General features: G+C 51.8%; 1 protein-coding gene across 7 annotated transcripts; it reads left to right on the forward strand.

Moving 5' to 3' along the window:
- Nucleotides 1–532: 532 nt before the first annotated feature.
- LOC142891722 (uncharacterized) lies at nucleotides 533–19,180 on the forward strand. Of its 7 annotated transcripts, none has more exons than XM_076031468.1 (9): nucleotides 533–919; nucleotides 1,588–1,722; nucleotides 1,857–2,426; nucleotides 6,523–6,670; nucleotides 6,807–6,888; nucleotides 7,736–7,777; nucleotides 7,868–7,930; nucleotides 9,608–9,950; nucleotides 17,864–19,180. In XM_076031468.1, the coding sequence occupies exons 3-9, from the start codon at nucleotides 2,231–2,233 to the stop codon at nucleotides 18,085–18,087; spliced, it is 1,098 nt and encodes a 365-aa protein (XP_075887583.1). In that variant the 5' UTR covers nucleotides 533–919; nucleotides 1,588–1,722; nucleotides 1,857–2,230; the 3' UTR covers nucleotides 18,088–19,180. The 7 variants fall into 7 exon arrangements, with proteins under 7 accessions (XP_075887583.1, XP_075887586.1, XP_075887587.1 ...); XM_076031471.1 differs by having other exon boundaries at nucleotides 9,614–9,950; XM_076031472.1 differs by having other exon boundaries at nucleotides 7,868–7,921.
- The last annotated feature ends 449 nt before the right edge of the window (nucleotides 19,181–19,629 follow it).

The following is a 19,629-nucleotide window of genomic DNA, read 5'->3' on the forward strand; positions in this document are numbered from 1 at the left end:
ACACTGGGTCGTTACAGCCAGTCTGCAGTGTTTCGACCAGTTTTAGCTCGTGACGTGTGGGAGTGTTTGCGTGTTTGTATCAAACTTGCCATGTTTGTATCAGTGGATGGGATGCCGACACACACACACACACACACACACACACACACACACACACACACACACACACACACACACACACACACACACACACTAACAAGGGGAAGTGAACCGGACTCCTCCAATCACAGTGGGTAGTTAAACAATGTCTACGACACAGCAGTCCAACATATATCAGGACTCACTCTCACTGTCAGAATAGGATCTTATAATAGTCTTTAATAATCAATAGGGAATGTCAGTCTACTTATGTCAATCTTTTAATTTTCTGCATTCTCATTGAAACTTTTATTTAATCATCATTCCTGCATCATTCCTCCCTCATAATTTAACAATCGGACCATTATTTTGCTGGAAAGTTTTCTTACATTTTGTCAAAGGAAAAAAAAAAAAAGATTTTGTCATTTGTCATTTGCGTTGAACTTTTTACAGGACCCTCTTTTATAGACGGAAGGAGCGATTGAGTATGAGTGCAGAAGTTGAAACGCTGCAGTTTCTCATCAATCCCCTGCCACTGCTCTCCTTTTAAAAGAAGTTCTTTATCATCTTGGGTCGACTTCCTGAATGTCTGCCTTCCCTTTTTCTTTTCAAAATAAAGTGTTAGCAGGTCAGAGAGTGTGTGCGAGGGAGAGAAAAGGAGAGAAGGAGAAGGAGGGAGGAAGTGAGATTATGGAATGCTGTGATGTCATCAGCCTGGTCTCTCTCACTCACACACACACACACACACACACATACACAAAGACAAGGAGGAACCCACAGGCGCTCTGACTCTCAGCTTAGTTAGCATACACTGCTGAGGAGCGGCTGTCTACATCCCACTGTGAGTACCTTCAACAATTCCTTCCCTTCGCCTCACAGCTCCCCGCCGCCGCCGCCGCCGCTGCCTGTCCACTCTCTCCTCTCCTCCGTCTGTCTCTTCCATGCTCCCTGAATGGTGGTTTGGCAGACAGCGGTGTGTGTTCCAGCGGTGCGATACTTCTCAGTCTGAGAGCAGCTGCCTGTCCCTCCAAGTGCTGCCTGCCTGCCTGCTGCCTGCCTGCCTGCCTGTGTGGGAGCCATTGTTTAACTCCTCACTGTGATTGGAGGAGTCCAGTTCACTTCCCCTTGTTCAAGAAACCGGCTCACGCTGTCCCGGGCTATGACCCTGTGAGTGTGTGTGTGTGTGTGTGTGTGTGCGTGTGTGTGTGTGTGTGTGTGTATGTGTATGTGTGTCCTTTTTCTTTCCTCTCCCACTCTGTCTTTCTGTCTGTCTGACTGCCGGTTTCCTCCAACCTGAGAGCGGCCGTGTTAAATACAGAGAGAGAGAGGGAGAGAGAGAGAGAGAGAGAGAGAGAGAGAGAGGTTGTCTTGTGGGAGTTTAGGGGAGAAAGGGAAGATGTTTTTGTGAAAAGGGGTGTGTTTTTGGGGTCGGAGGGGAGGGGGAGGGGGAGGCGGGTTTCACTGATGACAGAAGTAGCCTCATTCCTTTGGAATCTCCTCCCATTGTAGGCCACAGTCCTCCTCCTGTCAGCCCAGGGTTTGAGCTCTTCCGTATTCATGTGGGACGGGACAAGATAGCCGGCGGAAGACTCTCTGGGAGTGGACGTGGCCCGGAGAAGAAAGTTTAAGACTTGGTGAGAAAAGGTGAGATTTTTTTTTAAGTAGTTGTTCATTTAAAAAACAAACAAAAAACACACACACACACACACACACACACCAAAAATGTAGGTCACGGTTGTGATCTCTGAAATGTTGGCTTCCTCTCCCCTTTCTTCCAGAGACGAAGCAAAGTGACATCTTGGCAGGGTGGGGAAAACCGTCAGCAGGGCAAAAGGCAGGAAACAGGATTTTGTGCGCGTGAATGTGTGCAATTGTACAGTATGTACAAAAGCACGACGGGCATGCGCCTCGTTTCACAGAGAATAGTTGATGAGTGCGTCTGAGAGAGACTTTGCGGAGACAGGCGAGCAGTGGAAGCCCTCCTCCTCGTTTGACATGAGACCATAAAGCAGGAAGAAGTCCAGAGAAGCGGCTGGCCAGAGGACAGCGCCACCTTCTCCTCCTCCTCCTCCTCCTCCTCCACCTCCTCCACCACCTCTGGAAACTGCTTGTTGCTAACCCGGGGCGCTGAGCGCTCCATCCAGCCGCCGAGATGCTGCAGCAGATTTTGAAGGACATGTACATCGACCCCGACGTGCTGGACGCCCTCAACGAGGAGCAGAAGAAGACCCTGTTCCTGAAAATGCGTGAGGAGCAGGTGCGGCGCTGGAAGGAGCGGGAGGAGAAACTGGAGCGGGAAGGCGGCGGCGGCGGCGACGCCGAGGGCAGGAGGACCAAGCCGAAAAAAGGTAACAACCTCGCAGTGGCTCCTCGCCCGCCCGTTGACAGAGCCAGGCAGGGTGCAGCATCAGGTTTTTCAGGCAGCGTCAGCTCCGGGCGCAGCTCGCTGACGGGAAGCCGTCCGTCTCCAGATGTTTAACGAGTGGCACAACGCCCTGAGATGAGCAGAGGCCCCCGAACAGGCTCGTCACCGTCCCAACGAGCTGCGTGCTCAGCCAGGAAGTGCCTGGACCTGAGCTGCAGGCTTTCCAGCTGATTGATTCTCATTTCCATTTAAAAAAAAAACTTTCTGTTAAAGCTCTGACTTTGAAGAATAAATCAGTCATCAGGCATCACAAAGACATTCAGAGGCGTTCCTGCCTGCTGCCAGACAGCACACAGGGTAGAAATATATGTGTTTCTACTCGCTTTCGACGCTTCATACATCCAACAGTTCCAAATACCAGTACGAGAGTACTGTGTAGTACTGCACAGTACTGTAGAGTACAAGAATGAGCGTTATCCTGTGTCTCCAGCCTGTCAGTTAACTCTCCAGTAGTGAAAGAGCTCAGTTATCAGCTTTCTTCTTTTTTTTTGTAAAATCACCCCCCTGTGATGTCACATAGGGCTCTGACACCTCTCCCAGGTCAGCGGCAACACCCGCAGCCACGACCACCTTGTAAGTGGAAGTATACAGGTCAAATACAGCATAAGGAGAAACAGAGGGCTAAACGTACAATTCCCTGAGGGTCTTTTGGGTTATTTTGAATGGCTGTGAATATTTGTGAGCAGGGTTGTCGAAAGGTCACCTAAGTAACCTCATTAATGTCAATGAGCAAGAAACAAAAACCACGCAGCCCTCTAAGCTGAGCTAGAAGACGCAGCAGAGGCTCTCCGCCTCCGTGGCCGTCATGTCGGCGTGAAGGAGGACACCGACTGGGAAGCGACTTCTCCTCCACCGCCGTCTATTTATACCTGAAACCCCAAACAGTTTGGACGGATTGACGATGCTGCTGAGCCAGTGTTAACATAACAGCCCGCAAATGATGTCAACATTTACACAGGAGTTGATGCCGGGGTGAAATCATGGTCTCCGTCGACATGCCTGTATTGTTGTTGGTGGCGCTGGTGGCGTGCGTGCGTGCGTGTGTGAAGAGTTTTCAGCGGTTTGGCAGCACGTTGATCTTGAAGGGGGAAGTACAGACAGGCGCATGATCCGCTTTGAGCTTCCCAAACGCAGCACTCGCGGGAACATCCGACGCATTCCAACAGACGTCAGCGGCAGCAGGAATGTGTGCGTGTTGATGGGAGCTCAGAGAGAGGCGGCAGCGCCGAGCAGGAAATGCTGCGCCGGTCTCGGAATCCAAATGGATTTTTATGGGGAAGTGGACCTGGCCCGATGCGCAGCAGTCGTCACGCAACAGGCAACAGGCAACATGCAACCAAATAAAAGAGGCAGACACTCAGCAGAAATCTGTCCCGAAACCGGTTTGACGGCGCACGACGCGCACGGATCTGGCCCGGCTGCATTTTTCATCCCGAGCCTTCAGTAGAAATGCACGGCGTCATGTTCCAATAACAAAGAGCAAACAAATTGCTCAGAAGGAAGAAAGAGGACTGAATGAAAGATGAGACCACAGTTACTCAAGTGCCAGCTGGACCTTTTCCATTTTAAAGCCAACCTTCTTTTTTTTTTTGTTTGGTTCTTCTTTTTTTCTTATGACTTACTGGCATTTCAAGGGCGAGTGGTTTGCTTCAGCTGTGTCATGTTGATCCTGGTGAACCATGCAGAGCTCTTGTACTTGGATTTTTCCACAAAATCTTCAGAAAACACCCCCCAGCAGTCTAAATCTAACTATGGGGACAGTGAAGGGGGGTTAGTGTATTAGTATCAGGTCAAGTATGAGTATTAGTATCAGTGGCAGTATTAGCATTAGCATTGAGGGCTATTTTCAACTTCATTTTCAACGAAATTTTCGTTTTCTATATGATAAGAAAGATACATTTTGTATCATTTTGTCATGAAAGGTTTCATTTCATGACCCTCACTTGCGCGGGGCTGTTTATAAATGGACTCTATTATATAAGATTGTTGAAGTAAATTCCTCCTCCGTTAACCAGCGTCGATTCTTTCTGATGAGACAATTAGCTGCTCAGTCCATCTGACTCAGTGTGTCAGTGACACAGTAACGCCGACCGGCCTTGAACGCCTTGGCGTGTGACAAAGCGCTCAGTGTGAGCCGGCCAGAGAAAGCGCTCTTAATGACCGAGGCAGCTGTCCTGTGGGGGTCCGGGCCGGCGGGGATCACGTGGACCCCCGGCTCTCGTGTCGGATAGTCTCTGCGCTAGAAAACAAAATCATAATAAATAATGATAGGAAGCGCGAGCCAGCCGGCTGGATCCCCGGGAACAATCAGCACGAGGGTGAGAGGGGAAGCACGCAGGAAATGTACGTGTTTGAGAAACAAAGAGGGAGGGACTGATTTTTATCGCCTCGGCCTTGCGGGGGCAGCGTGGGACGGGAGCTCACATGCTAGGTTTGTTTTCACGCTGGGAATTGAAGGCGGCAGCCTCAGATTCAGATCAGCCTGCAGCCTTTGGCCAAGCAGCCGATGACTGGATGGTTTTGGTGCCGTGGGCGTCCCGGTGACGCTCGGACAAGGATGACAAGCTTCAGATGTTTCTCAAGGGATTCTGTGTTTGCCGGAGAAACACCAGAGTCACTCTCCACGCTCCAGACGCGCAGAATGTGCCTTGAAAATGCCTCCGACGCTCATCAAGCCGAGAAGATCTGGCCACCGAGTGTCAGTTCACAGTAGCTGCGTTTCCATGATCCCTAAAATTGCGCAAAACCTAAATATGGCAATGAAAAAGTGGTGATGGAAACGGCTAAACTTGGAAAAAAAACTCTCAAATATGGCTAAAAGGTTCCGACGCTCTCATAAAGTGGTTTTTCAGACGTGTCCATATGGAGGAATATCGCAACAGTGTCATGGAAACACTTTTTTTTGGCATTTACATGTCAGCGGACGTGACGTACAGGGTCATGTGGCCAGTTCACTGACCAGAGAAAATGGCACGTTATGATTGGATGGAGGAGGGAACGGAATATTTGCTGAATGGATGATGATGTCATGGAAAGGCAGCCACTGATGACTTCTTTATGGGGTTTTTGACGTGCGTACGTCAGAAACGTTTTTTCTTTTTTTCTCCTCCCGTCACGGTTGCAGGTCCAGGCCGGACAAAGGCGTAACAAAAGGGCGAGCTGGCAAAACCAGTCGACTTTGTTTTCTCCCCAGTGGAGTCACGACACAGCTCTGGCATCACAGCATTCGTCACAACGTGTTTTCTGCTCCCAGTCACAGAGACGATGGAGGCCGCTGACATCACATGACTCACTTTCTTTCTTTCTTTCTTTCTTTCTTTCTTTCTTTCTGCTGGTATTTTTGGATTTGGTTGTGGGAATCCAGCCGTAGCTGCATACCAGCGAGTCAGAGCGCTAAATGGAGCGTCCTCACCAGCTAATTTAAACAAAAACCAGGCCGGGCAGGCAGGGTGGGGGGGGGGGGGGGGGGTAGTGGGGGGGGGGGGTTCCCCCGTCAACTCTGTTTAGCTTGTTTACATAAAGAGCCTGTCCCGTATGTTCGTGGCCTGCTGTTCTGGCACCAGCAGCTGCATCCCCCCCACAACACCCCAACACCACCACCACCTCCTCAGCACCCCCAACACCACCACCCCCACCCCTCCCCCACCTGCCTGCGAACCGAAACTTGACTGATGACCGACCAGTTTCCTTCTGGGATTAAAGCGAGCGCAGGCTGATGATCTGATCTTTGCTTTGTGAGAATAAGAGTTTACAAGAGAGATTGCCATCAAGGTCGGGCTCATTGGCTTGAGTTGGATCTGATGAAGCAACAAGCCAATGACTGACATGCCACCGCATACCACCGCGTACACTCAGTTTATTTGCCTCGTCACGCTTCACACTGGTTTTGATTTCTGTCTCAATGAGAACTGATTGATGGTCTTTCAAAGCATCTCCGCTTCAATCTCTATGTGTGTGTGTGTGTGTGTGTGTGTGTGTGTGTGTGTGTGTGTGTGTGTGTCTGACTGATTCGTCGGCAGCCAACGGTAAGAGCGTGAGCTGGCTCCTGGGCCGAGACGGAGAGGTGGCGGTGGTGGTCATCGGGGAGATGGATGAGCTGAGCTCCAAACTCATCAGCACAGGACTCGGGGGGAAGATGCCAGCGACTCCTCCTCAGAGCCACGCCGGGTAAAAGACCCCTCAACCATCACACAGGAAGCAGGATGTAAAGTGTGGGGCCCAGTGAGGAAGGAACTGGGATCCTCCATTAGCTAAATGTATGCGTGTGAGTTTTATGACGCGGCGGCTTCTGTCTATGTTGCAGGAGCCAAACCATCCTGAAGAGCAGAACAGCCACAGACCCCGTCAGGACTGACAAGGAGAACCCGACCAGAACACTTGCGAAGGTGCAACTCTCAAAAGATAAAGATCAGTCCGTCATTGGCAGGGAGCAGGGATGATGAACGTTGGCGTCTTGTGGTGGAAATACTCCATGATTATTATTAATATTCATTAGCTTAGAACTGGTCTCAGGTCAGTGGATTCCAGTGTTTACAACGCACCATTTTACACTCTGCACCATCACACCTCCACTGCTTTGACTGTTCCAAACAGAATTCTTAAAGCTAAACTCGAGTAACACTTTAAAATGTATCTTTGTTTTTCTTTTTCTTTTTTTGTGCTTAAAAAAGCATTCCAGGGTGGCTGGGCGGCAGCGCGAGCGTGCGCGCGTGTGTGTGGGTGTGCGTGTGTGTGTGTGTGCGTGCGTGCGTGCGTGCGTGCGCTTGGCAGGGTGTGAGGTGTTGATTTTTGTCGGTGCCTGCATGTGGTGGCGGTTTAAAAAAGAGAGATGTGCTGCGTCGTCATGGCAACTGTGCACACATGGAGCCAGAGCGAGCCGGGACGCCGGGTCTCATCTGGCCCGACCACGCTGGGTCTCTGCACGCACGCCGCTCGCCGCCCAGGAACTGGAGCGTCACTGATTTTTTTTTTTTTTTTTTTCTTCCCCCGCCTGCCTCGATTCCTAATTTGTTATTTTCCCGCCTCCTGCAGTCCCGTTAAACACTCCGCTCATTTATTTCCGCAGACAAACGCATTTCCTGCACTTAATCCTCGGCTTGTCTGCAAACTGACTCAAAGTTCGGCAGGATGACGTGTCTCGTCCTAACATGGCTCTCTCTCTCTCTCTCTCTCTCTCTCTCTCTCTCTCTCTCTCTCTCTCTCTCTCCCCACCCCTCTCTCTCTCTCTGCCAGCAGGGGAAGAGCGAGGAGACGGGCAACGCGCTCCCTCTGGCGGTGAGTCGAGGCTACTGCGCGCCAACGGCCCAGCTATCGGGTTGCATCACGGGCCAGAACGCTCATGCAATGTCTCTGTTAAACCCACAGGTGTCAGTGAGCGAGCGCTCATCTCCTCCAGCACCGGCAGCAGCGGCGGCGGCGGTGGAAAAGGTACTTGAGAACTGAGCAAACTCAACTGTCTTCTTCTTCTTCTTCTTCCTCTTCTTCTTCTTCTTCTTCTTCTTCCAGTGCAGCTGCTTGATTTTAAAACCGTAGCCTCTTCTCTTCTCTCTTCTCTTTTTCTTTTTTCTTGTTACAATTGTAACATGGATTGCGAGAGGAGCCGTGATTTGTTCCCCCGGCGGCGGCGACGAAGCGCGCCTTAAAATAAATGTGCCACATGTGTCGCATGCTGAGGTGTGATTGATGGCGTGGAGGATTTGGCCCCGCCAGCAGCCCCGAGAAATGCGGCGTTAAAACCGTCCTCGCCTCGGCTGCTCCCGCCCCTCTCTGACTAACAGGAAATGGTGGTTTGGGCCAGCTGTCCCCTCACTCTCCCCCTCCCCCCCTCCCCCCCTCACTCCCTCCCAGCCTCCCCGCGGATCATCTTTCTCCCAGAATCCTCCCTGCCTGCCTGCCTGCCTGCCTGCCTGCGTGCACCCACCCACCTCCCCCGGCCCTCTCCGGGGAACAGCTGAACTGATCCGTCCTCCGTCACTGCTCCCAGCCCCGGGTTCGTCTGGCGGAGGGGGGGGGGGCACCCCCACCCCCACCCCCCTCCACTCCCCCGCCTCCCCGCTTCCTCTCTGTCCCTCTTTGTGTTTTACGACGTGCACAGACGCCTCAGTGTGCGTGTGTGCGTGTGTGTGCAGGTGACACACACACACACACACACACACACATGCTTGCAGGAACAGCTGAATAGCAGAGGCGAGGCAGGATTTCTGGACTGTCCTAGAACAGATGGTTGGTGAACTTGATCGGGGAATTAAAGCGCCAGAGACGGAGAATGCGTCAGTCGCAGATGGATGGGATTGTGGGACGGTCTCCTGAGGTTTGGGCGCGTGAGCTCGCCTCTATTCCCTGCTTCTTTTTTTTCTTTTCCTATTCCTTTTCCTTCCTCTTCTCCTCCTCCTCCTCCTCCTCCTCCTCCTACTCCTTCTTCTTCTTTCCCCTCGCCCTTGCCATCGGAAGGAAAAAACGTTCCCAACGCGTGTCCCGTCCTTGGGTAACGGGCCCCAACATGGCGCCGGCCAACCCGGCGCTGATGTGGCGACGGCAGCGTCCACACCGCGGGAGGTTGGGCCGCGCTGACAGCCTCCCTTTGCATTATTCATTATTTTAGCCCCCCGACGTCCGTCTCGGGACGCCGCAGACAGTCGCCGGCTCCAGCCGAGGGGAGAGGCTGCCGACGTGGAGGCGGCGGCAGCGGCGGCGGCTGTTGCTAACGGCGCTGCAGGTTTTTCTCGGGGTTGATTCAGGCGAGGGCGGAGCCAGCCGAGCGGAGCGGGGGAGAGGCGGGCGGGTGGCTGATTAAAAAGGCGAGCGATCAGGGAGGAAGATTAGTGAGGCAGCCTGACGTCCAAGTCACCTTATAATTTCTCTGCCACCCCTCCCCCCCCCACCCCCCACCCCACTCCAAAACATCCTCAAACTCTTAATCAGTGGTCATGGATGTGTTTTTTATCGCGGCGGAGCGCGGCCATGGGAGAACCGTAATTTGGCAACTCATTTATCCGCTGATTTAATTAAACCTGGCAGTAATTGACAGTAAATTCACTGTACGTGAATTAGCTGTCAGCACTGATCGCACTCCGCCGTCCTCTTTTGTCCCTCTTTCCGATTCAGCCGCAGCCGCAGCCGCCGTCAGCCGGCGTGGCCGAGGGGAGCTCGCTCCCCCAGCCCTCCGTCTGCTCCAGGCCGCCCACCAGAACGGGCGCCATCTACGTGAGGCCGGCCTCGGCGAGCGCGGCACCAGGCTATGTCAACACCAGACCCGGCTGCTCGAATCTGAGGCCGGCCGTGGCCTTGGCCTCAGCGCCCAGCAGCAGCAGCAGCAGCAGCAGCAGCAGCAGCAGCAGCAGCATCGTCAAATCAGGGGGCGGAGCCACGTCAGGCACCAGGGTTGGCCCTCGTCCTCCGGAGCCCCAGAAGCCTGTGGAGTCTGTGGAAGCTGCTGGAAGCAGAGGAGGTGAGTGAGGCCAGCACCACTGATCTGATCCACAGGAGAAGGCGTCCTGGTGGTGGTGGGGGGGGGGGGGGTTGCACTATCAGAATCATCAAGCGGTGACGGTGTCTCTGCAGCCAAGGGGAAGGTTTTTCACCATAACAAAGCTGCAATGTGTGCTTGAAGTCAACTATGTATAGAAAAAAAGAACAAATATTATATATCTTTGTATCGCCAACCAAAAGGATTGAAAATCAGCGCAGTTTGAACTGCGCTTGTCCTGTCGCAGGAAGCAAAGGAAATTGTTTTGCTGCTTTGCACATCAAAGCGATAGACGGCGGCGAGGAGCTTCGCTGGATTCCAAACCTCAAGGCCGAACCCTCCAACTTCTTCGCATTCTCACCTGAGGGTCAAAACGCCCCAGTTGAAGGTCATGAGCTTGAAAGCCTCACAGTTTTGGGGAATAACTTGTGCATGACGTTGCATGAGCGGGCAAACAATAGAAGCACCATGACTGCACATTTTCTGTTTTTTTGCTTGAAGAGACACACAACAGCAGTTTGCTTCACTGTTGTCAATCAGTCCAGACATTCTCATTTCAACAGGAAGACCCCAAAACGTGTCTCTCTCTCTCTCTCTCTCTCTCTCTCTTGGAGAGGACTAAACGTCGGATATCAGATGCTCTGCCTGAGACGGCGAAAAACTTGTGTCCGTCTCAGGGAACATTATAGATCGGAGGCGACGCGACAGCAGGGCACGACTGAGAGTCTCAATTACAAATCCCGTCTGCTACTTCAGTGGCATGAACAGCAGCGCGGGCTGATCAATACGCGGCGCAGCTGGGCAGCTGATATTTCAGCGCCGCGTTCGGCGACACACCCTGAGCCCTGATCGGATGAGGGATGGGGTCGGCGGAGGCAGCGGGGCCGGCCGGGCTCGCGCTGGCCAGCGGACTGAGCACTTTGCAACAGCCGGCTGTGAAATCAAAGAATTGTATTACCATTAGCGCAGCGCTCTCTCCCCGCTGCCGACACGTAACGCCACGGGTTGCGTAACGGGTTTGCCCGTCGCAACAAAAAAAAAAAAAAAATAGGACGCAAACCAGCGCGGCCGGTCCGGCGCACCCTGGGGAGCGGCGGGCTAATTTTAGCACGCTGCTAATTTTAAATCAGCGTGCAGTGCTTGCGTAGAACGGCTGATTCAACAGCTGCTGACAAACTCATCCATACTGATATATTGACACTGCAGCAGCGCCAGCGACGGTCCCGGCCGAGCCACCGAGACAGCGTCTCCGCCTCCCGCAGGAGTCGGAGCGGCTCCGGTTGACGCCGGCTAGTTTTCTCAGCGCCACAGCGACGAAGAAGGATTTATTTTCCCCCACATTTAATGTTCTTGCCAAATGGCGCCTCAGCCCACTGGAATCTTTATGGACTGGCAAAGCAAAATGAGGCCAGCTTAAAGGGTAAAAGAGCACACAGGGCTGTGATTCATGTTGTGGTTTGCCCGCTGCCCCCCCCCCCACACACACACACACACACACACACACCATTGGGTAGCGTCTCTATTGTCACAGGTGCACGTCAGCGGTGAGGTTCTCAGTAAACAGCTCTGCGTTTGTTCAGGTGTAAATCAAGTGTGGAGGACGTGCAGATAAGACTGAACACTGGAAGGCTTCTCTTCTTTAATGTGGGTCGAGCACGCAGCAGTAAGAACCTCCAGAGCCCAACACCTGCTGATATCACAGCCAGGGATCACTGCAAACTTGTGTGTGTTTGATGTGTTTCAACAAAGTCACTTTCCAGACATAAAGAGTGCCTCTTTTGCCCTTGCTTGTTATTTAACCTCTCACCAGTTGAAGTCAATTGAAAATACTTTGTTTAGCATCACCTCACACACGCATCAAAACCCTGCACGCAGGACGGAGACGGTCGAATGGTTTATTTCAGCAACATGAACCGGCAGCTCCATCATTTATCGCTATTGAACATCCGTGAATTGATTTTTCTTTTAAATTATTTTTAGAAGGGGCTCAAAAGATCTCAAAATATGGAAATGGCTCTCTGGTGTTTGTCTGTCCAAGTGGTGAAGGTGCAACCTTTTTGTGTCCTCAGTCACAACAGATTTGGAAAGCAGTGACATCACCGTCGGCCTCTCCTCCCTCTCTCCTCTCTTCTTCCTCTCCTTTCCTCTCCTCTCCTCCCCCCCTCCCCCCCTCCTCTCCTGGACTCGCTGTCAGATTACAGCGCTCCCACTTTTCATGAATTGAGCCGCCACTCATTCACTATACGCTGACCCAGTTATGCTGAGGTAATGGCTGTAGTGTAAAGGAGAAGTTAGCTCCATCCAGTGGAATATGATGTTACTGTAGGAAAAAAGACATAAAGCCATGGTTTCCATAGGGTCCCCCTGCTGGAAAAGTGTCCATCCTGCAGCAGGCTGAAAGTTTTTCTCAGAGTTACTTCCCTGACTGGAGCTGATATCATCATGTAGATACCAAAACACCAAGCAGGTCTATTTTTATTCAGTCCGTGACAGTTTTATGCCCCTTTTCGATATGACAAAGAAAAAAACAGCGCAGCTGTACTACAGCCACTTGAAGGGAACGATTCTATTCTCCCGCTGACAATCTTTCTTTTGCATCGGCTGAGTGGGATTTTCCCTCCGCTCCCACCTTCAACTCTGCGGCGTCTGTTTTATTCTGAGAATTCCCGGCAGTTTTTTTTTACTTTTTCCAGCCTGGAAGGATTTCTCAAAAAAAAAGCCCGACACACCAGAGCCGTTAATACCGCCCCCCCCCCTCCCCCCCCCAAACAAAGGAGCCAAATCCAGAAGATACGTAGCGAAGTTGCATTCCTCAACCTGAATTTAGAATATTTTTCCGTTTATATATTGAATAAGAAATATGGTTGTGACTAAAGAACTCACCATAAATAAACACATAAAGAAATAAAAAAGGATAAGTGGGAGCTAGTCGACGTTCCCAATAAAACCTGTTGGTAGAAATTAATTCCTCCTGCATGCGCAGAGGAAAGAAGAAGGAAAGTGAAGGGAGAGGAACAGCTGCTGTGGTGGGAGTAGAGGTGGGCTGAGCTGAGCTCTGAATAAATACGTCCCGACTCTGGACAAAAAAAAAAAAAAAAACCTGTCTGTCCTTGACAATGGAAGGAAGCCCGTTCCAAGGGGAGGATGAGGCGGACTGGGATAAAGCTCATGCCTCAGCTGTTTCCTTTTGAATGCGGGTAATGACAAGGAATCCTTTATCCTGCCAGCAAAGACCGAGGCTCACGCCGGCGCCGTTTGTGCACGGCCAAAACGCAATAATCGCTTTTGTGACATTCGCAAACACGTCCGCCATCGGAGCTGCACGGCGCTGACCCGACGCCCTGGAATACCGGACGGCCAATCAGAATTCAAGGAGAACTTTGAGATTCGGCGCCTAATTGTTGCAGGCACGGAGTATCCGGGACGCAGTTGGATGGAAGTCACAGTTTGATTCAATCATTCTGTTCTAGTGTTGTCTGACACACTGGCTTTCAATGTGTCCACTCTTCAAAAGCCGTCATCATGAGATCTCCTCAGAATAGGATTTAAAATACACCACTTTAAACTCAGCAAAATGTGTTATTGAGTTGGACTTTTTTTTTTCTCTCTCTCCTGCTTATCACGATAATGGCTGTTGTGTGAAGGAGATTGATTGCATTTGAGTCATTTTAATGTTTTTTTTTTTTTTTTTTTTTCAAATCATCTCCCGAAAAACCAAAAGTGCCTCATTTCTTATTGGAATTCCGCCGAAATAAACGGCTGAGAAGTCGGCCGCTGACCGAAATTGCGCGTCATCTGCATAAAAGCGCCGGCAGATTTTGAGATTTCCAGAGTTTAGAAGCCGAAACTGGAGACAAGGGAAAAATGCAACGTTCCTCTGTGTGCGTGTGTGCGTGTGCGTGTGTGTGTGTGTGTGTGTGTGTGTGTGTGTGTGTGTGTGTGTGTGTTCATGTGCTCGTGCGTGCTTGCGTGCGTGCGTGTGCTCGCGCACGTTCCGCCGTCCGTGTGCCACATAATTTGAACACACTGGAGCATGAAGGTGCATCAATCTCCAGCAGCTGGCGGTGTGCGTTCCTTTCCAGGTTTTGCGTGCCAGCGTGCGTCCGCGTTTATAAACCCTCCTCTGTCTCTCCGTCCCTCCGTCCGTCCCTCCGTCCGTCCCTACGTCCGTCCCTCCGTCCCTCAGCCTGTTTCCCTCTCCTCTCTCTTCACCTTCAGAGGGAAGGACACACATTCCAGCGCTGCTTCCCGACTCTAGCCCAGGGCGACGCTCAGCCAGAGCTGATAAGTGACAGGGGCCCCAGCACGCACACACACACACACACACACACACACACACACACATGCACACACACACACACACACACTTCTCCCTGCCCTTCAGTCTACAGACACGCTGCTCGGGAATTCTGCCCTCTGCCCCACTTCCCCCTCCCTCCTCCCCCCTTCTCCCCCTTCCCTCCCACCACCCCCCCCCACCCCGGCCCTTCCTCGCTCCGGGGAGATGTGGAGGTCTTTAAAGAGATAGATTGGCCTTTAATTTTTTGAGCTAGCGTGGTCGGTGGCACCTCTTTGCGCCGCCACCGCCTCCACCGACACCCCACCCCCCCCCCCACCCGCCACCTCCGCCCACCCACCCATCCCCCTTTTGTCCTCGCCGTTCATTTACGAGGCGGGCCTGAGATGCAACGGCGGCGGCGGTGGCAGCGGACGGAGGCTCCGAGGGGGAGATTAATCAATCTGGACGAGTGATTTAACGCCGGGATTCTCGTCCATTTTAATAGGTGTTTTTTTTTTCCCTCCTCTCTCTCTCTCTCTCTCTCTCTCTCTCTCCTCTCTCTCTCTCTCTCTCACACTCTCTTTTTCTTTTCTCCTCTCATTCAGCCCGCAGGTAGCTCTAACAACTGCTTCTGCTGATGGAGCAGCTGCTGCGTGGAGAATTTCAGGATGATAAAATTTGATTTTTGGTTGTTGTTTTAGTTTTTCACCTGGCGGTTAAATCACCTGCTTCACACACTTGGATCATATTTTCTTAAAGTCCTGCGTTAATAAGTCGGCACCAAACACCCCCCCCCCCCCGCCAACCTCCCTCCGTCTTTGCCTTTTTTTTCATCTCTCCGTCTCTTTATTAAGCATTCCACTCAGACCTGCACCAAGGCTCTGCGCTCAGAAAACTCTGGCCATGACTGTGTGTGTGTGTGTGTGTGTGTGTGTGTGTGCGTGCGTCCCAGTTGGTGTTATTGTGCGTCTTGCCGCGCGTGTGTGTGCGTGTGTGTGTGTGCGCGCGTGCATGCGCGCTGGCTCGGTGCGTGCCTGAATGTGTGTCAGCTTCAATTGCTGGAGCCTGTCCAAGGTTTCCGTGGTGACCACACAACACAACGAGACAATCAGAGGCAAGCCCACGCAGCGCGGCGAGAGGACATTAACACAGGAACCGCGGGTCAGGGGGCAGAGGAAGGCAGGGCAGGGAGGGAGCGGGGGAGGGAGCGAGGGGGGAGGTGTGGAGGAAGGAGAGAGGGAGGGGCGAGGAGAGAGACGGAGGAGTGGAGGAGAGGAGTAAACAACAATAAACAAAAACACGGCCGTCTTCAAGGCGACTTTAGGACGCTGCTGCTGCTGCTGCTCACAGCCGCCAGACATCAAGAGCTTTAAAGGTTCCCGGGCCCCCAGGAGTCGCCCGACCCTCCCTCCAGCCCCCCCAGCCCCACCCCCCTCCCCTACCACCACCACCACCCTCTGTGAGTGTGTGTGTGTGTGTGTGTGCGACTCGGTGCTACGCCTCTGCGTTAGTCAGAGATGACTGAATGCGTGACTGAACCCACGAGCAGGAGGCCTGTGCAAAGGTGCCTGCGTGCATCTGATGTGTGTGTGTGTGTGTGTGTGTGTGTGTGTGTGTGTGTGTGTGTGTGTGTGTGTGTGTGTGTGTGTGTGAAAGAGTGCGTGCACAGACGTGAATGTAACATGAGAACACGCGTGCATGTGCGTGTGTGTGCGTCGGGCTTTTGAAATTCAACTTGCGAGCGGAACTGTGTGTGTGTGTGTGTGTGTGTGTGTGTGTGTGTGTGTGTGTGTGTGTGTGTGTGTGTGTGAACGCCCGGGCCGTGTTTTTCCACTTTATTTTGCACGGTGCGTGGACGCCTGCGCGCGCGTGTGTGTGTGTGTGTGTGCGTGTGCGCGCGTGCGTCACGTGTGCGTCAGTCGGCGTGCACGCGGGTGCTCTCACATATCTCTGTCCCCCGGGGATGACGCTAAAAATATGTGGCTCCTCAAGCCTTCTGGTGTCTGAGCAGCGTCTGTCTGCTCTCCATCGCCGTCCCCGCGGCCCTCCCTCCCTCCTCCCTCCCTCCTCCCTCTCTCCCACCCTCCTTCCTTCCTTCCCTCCCTCCCCCCCCCCCCCTTCTCCTGCCTCCCTCCTCCTGTGTCTCCCCTTCCTTCCCTCCCTCTCCTTCTCTTCCCCGCAGTTCCTCCCGCTCCCTCCCTCCCTCCCTCCCTCAATTACACCCTCTTGCAAACGCCGCCGCACCTCCGACGGTGCGCGTGCTCCTGGCGCTCACGCACGCACGCACGCCCGCTGACTGCGCCCAGCTGTGTCCCCACCTCACTTCCACCGAGGATGACCTCTGCTCAGCCGGGGTGGGAGGAAGGCAGCGGGGGAAAATGAAAACGAGAGGAGAGAAAGAAAGAAAGTGGAGCAGAATGTTGCTGAGGGGGAAATGATCAAGCGTCGGATCCCTGCTTTTTGGAGGAGCCTTGGTGATCAGCCGCTGCCCGTCGACTCTGTAATTAGGTCCCCGTCAATTCTGCACCAAGCCGGAGAGCAACGGCTGCAGTCACGATATTTCTCCCCAGTTTCACATTCATTAAAGGCCCAGTGCGCAAGATTTGGTGGCACCTAATGGTGAGAAGGTGTATTGGAGTGACGTTATACAGTAATTTAGCACATTGAAAAGAAATGCGTTTTTTTTCTTGTTTTCTTTTCCATCTTAAGCCGGACCAAAATTCAGACGCGTTCAAAGTAACTCACAAAAAAGTGAGTTGCGATATTGTTTTGTCCGCTCGCCGAGAGCGACGCCAACCGCTGCTATCTCTCCTCATTCTGCTATCACCAGATCACAAATGATCATCTCATTACCTCGGGACAACAGCTCTGTTATCTCACTATAATACATCAGCCACAGTGTGATCTCATGTCAAACCAGTTTCCCATAATTACAGGATAACGTCTGTTTTGAAATTAGCACATTAAATATTACAGGTTAAAAACAATGTGTATTAATGTGTCTGCCGGTCCGGTCGTTTGAGTCCATGGAAATGTTGCTAGACGTCAAACAAATGTGATCCAAGGCTGAACTGCTGTTGTTGACTGATTGATTGATTGATTGATTGATTGGATTGATTGAGTTTATTTGAATATGCAAAAGAATGTAAATAAGACAAAACAATTAACATAAAAATATATATTCGAAAAGTAGTGAGAAGAAGTAATACTTGTAAACTGCCACCCCTTCTCCTTAAATAACTTAAAACTACTTCCTTGTTCTTGTAAACCTGTCTAGACACTCATGCTGACACACCTATAGACTAATTATACAATGTGTATATATGTATATATATATATATATATATATATATATATATATATATACATATATATATATATATATATATGTGTGTGTGTGTGTGTGTGTGTGTGTGTGTGTGTACACACAAAAAAAGAAAAGTATCAACAACACAATATTCTCCTAACACGTGTTGCTACCAACGACTTTAAACAGCTTCATGTTTGGACATTGCTACAGAACAAACAAACAAATTGATACGTATTCTGACACCATTTCCATTCCCAGCGGTCTGACTCCTTATTATTTTCCTCTTTCATTTCATTTTCTCTGCAGTTTCCGGCACCGCAGAGGCGTCCCGGAAGGCTGCTGCTCCAGAGCCGGCAGGGTCATCGGGGGGCGTCCCAACGTGTGCGGGGCGTGGCCGCGTGGCTCAGCTGATGAAGACCTTCGGTGAGAATGCAGCGGCCCCCGGGCAGGCCCCGCCCCGCGGCGTCAAGCCCCCCCTCCCCAGCAAGCCCGGCCACCTGCGCCTGGCGACCCCTCCCTCCGTCAGGTAGTGGCTGCCTGCAGCTGCAGCAGCTCTGGAGCTTCCTCCTGGATCCCAGCCAAGGACGGTGGCGGCGGCGGCGGCGGGGGCCACGCAGGGCCAGAGAAAGGCCCAGAACGCGGCCTCCTCGGGGGGGCCAAGTCCACCGCATCTTCTTCGCTTCTCGCTCCCCAAAGCACATCAACGGAAAAATGCTTGAATGTAAGGGTTTTAGCACGGATAGACGCTAGCGGGACGCGAATTCCAAGGCCATTGATTGTAACGTGTGTGTGTGTTTTCCAGGGAATTGATGACTATCGCCTTTATTCACTCGCCGTAAATGAATTCCACATGTGGGGGAGGGGCGGGGGGGAAGGGATGAAGGGGGGTGGGGGGCTGGCTCTCACACACATTTCTCTCCCTGTAACACGGGGCGCGGACAAACAATATTGTTTACTGTTTACCAATGACGTCCCTGGTGAGGCGGCTTTCATTAGGCGGCGTTGGTGGCGGCCGTCGGAGCTCCAGGACAATGGGACGGCCGCTGAGAGGCGTAATGGGCCGGAGTGGAGGCACAGTGGGCTCCTTCATCTCACCGGCTCCTTCCTGGGAATACTGCGTGCTTGTTTGTTTGTTTGTTTGTTTGTTTGTTTGTTCTCGACGCTGCGGACGTGTCCCTCTGCCACCTGGTAGGAGCGTCGGCGCGACATGTTGTGGACCAATGACAAGCACCAAATACCTCGACTGTCCCTCCCACCGGGTCGGGTCGACACAGTCGGTGCCAAATAAATTCAGTCTGCGTGTTACTCCTCTTCACTTTATATCCTTTTCTTGACAGGTCGGATTTTGAAGTGTGTGGCTGTACTTTGTTTTTTTTATATCTATACGTGTGATTTTAGATTTGAAATTTGGGAGAATGTGTTTTATTTTATTGTTTTGTTTTTGTTTTGTTTTTTGTAATGGGATATTTAAAATGATGACAATGCTCACTTGTAAAATGAGTAGTTTTTTCTTAAAGTCAAGCTTTGTACAGTGCAATCAAAGAAATATCAAAAAATCTTTTTGTTTTGCCACATTGTGGTTAGTGTCAAAATAAAAGCTGATCAGCAGTGCGCTGCAGTTTACACACGCATCCTCAAGCCTCAAGCCTGACATCTGGGCCGGTATGAAATTTAATATTCAGTTTGAATACAAATCTTCAACATTTTTTTGCCTTTTCACCCCGCATGCTTGAGTTTCAGACCTGCTTGCCAACTCTGCAAAATGACGAGGAAATATTCCCCGGCGCTAAAATAGTGAGCTTCACTTCCACGCAGCTCTCTGTCGTTCTCCGACCTGCGCTAATGTATGCAGCCGGCGAATGCGGTTCAAAGAAAACGTGCCGCATGAGCCAATCAGCTCACTGGCTTGAATGAAAAAGGTAAAGGTGGCAGTTGGCGAGAAACAACAACACGTCAGGCGTCCTCTGCTGCGGTGTCCGTGCACGCGGTCATCGGGTGCCTTCAAATGGAAGTCTGATTTCCTGAAACCTGTGGCTGTTTTCTGATGTGTATATTTTTCAAAACAATTTACT

The sequence above is a fragment of the Nelusetta ayraudi genome, unplaced genomic scaffold (assembly GCF_046127955.1).
Source record: "Nelusetta ayraudi isolate G7.1 ecotype Tasmania unplaced genomic scaffold, CSIRO-AGI_Nayr_v1 ptg000033l, whole genome shotgun sequence".
Taxonomy (NCBI): domain Eukaryota; kingdom Metazoa; phylum Chordata; class Actinopteri; order Tetraodontiformes; family Monacanthidae; genus Nelusetta; species Nelusetta ayraudi.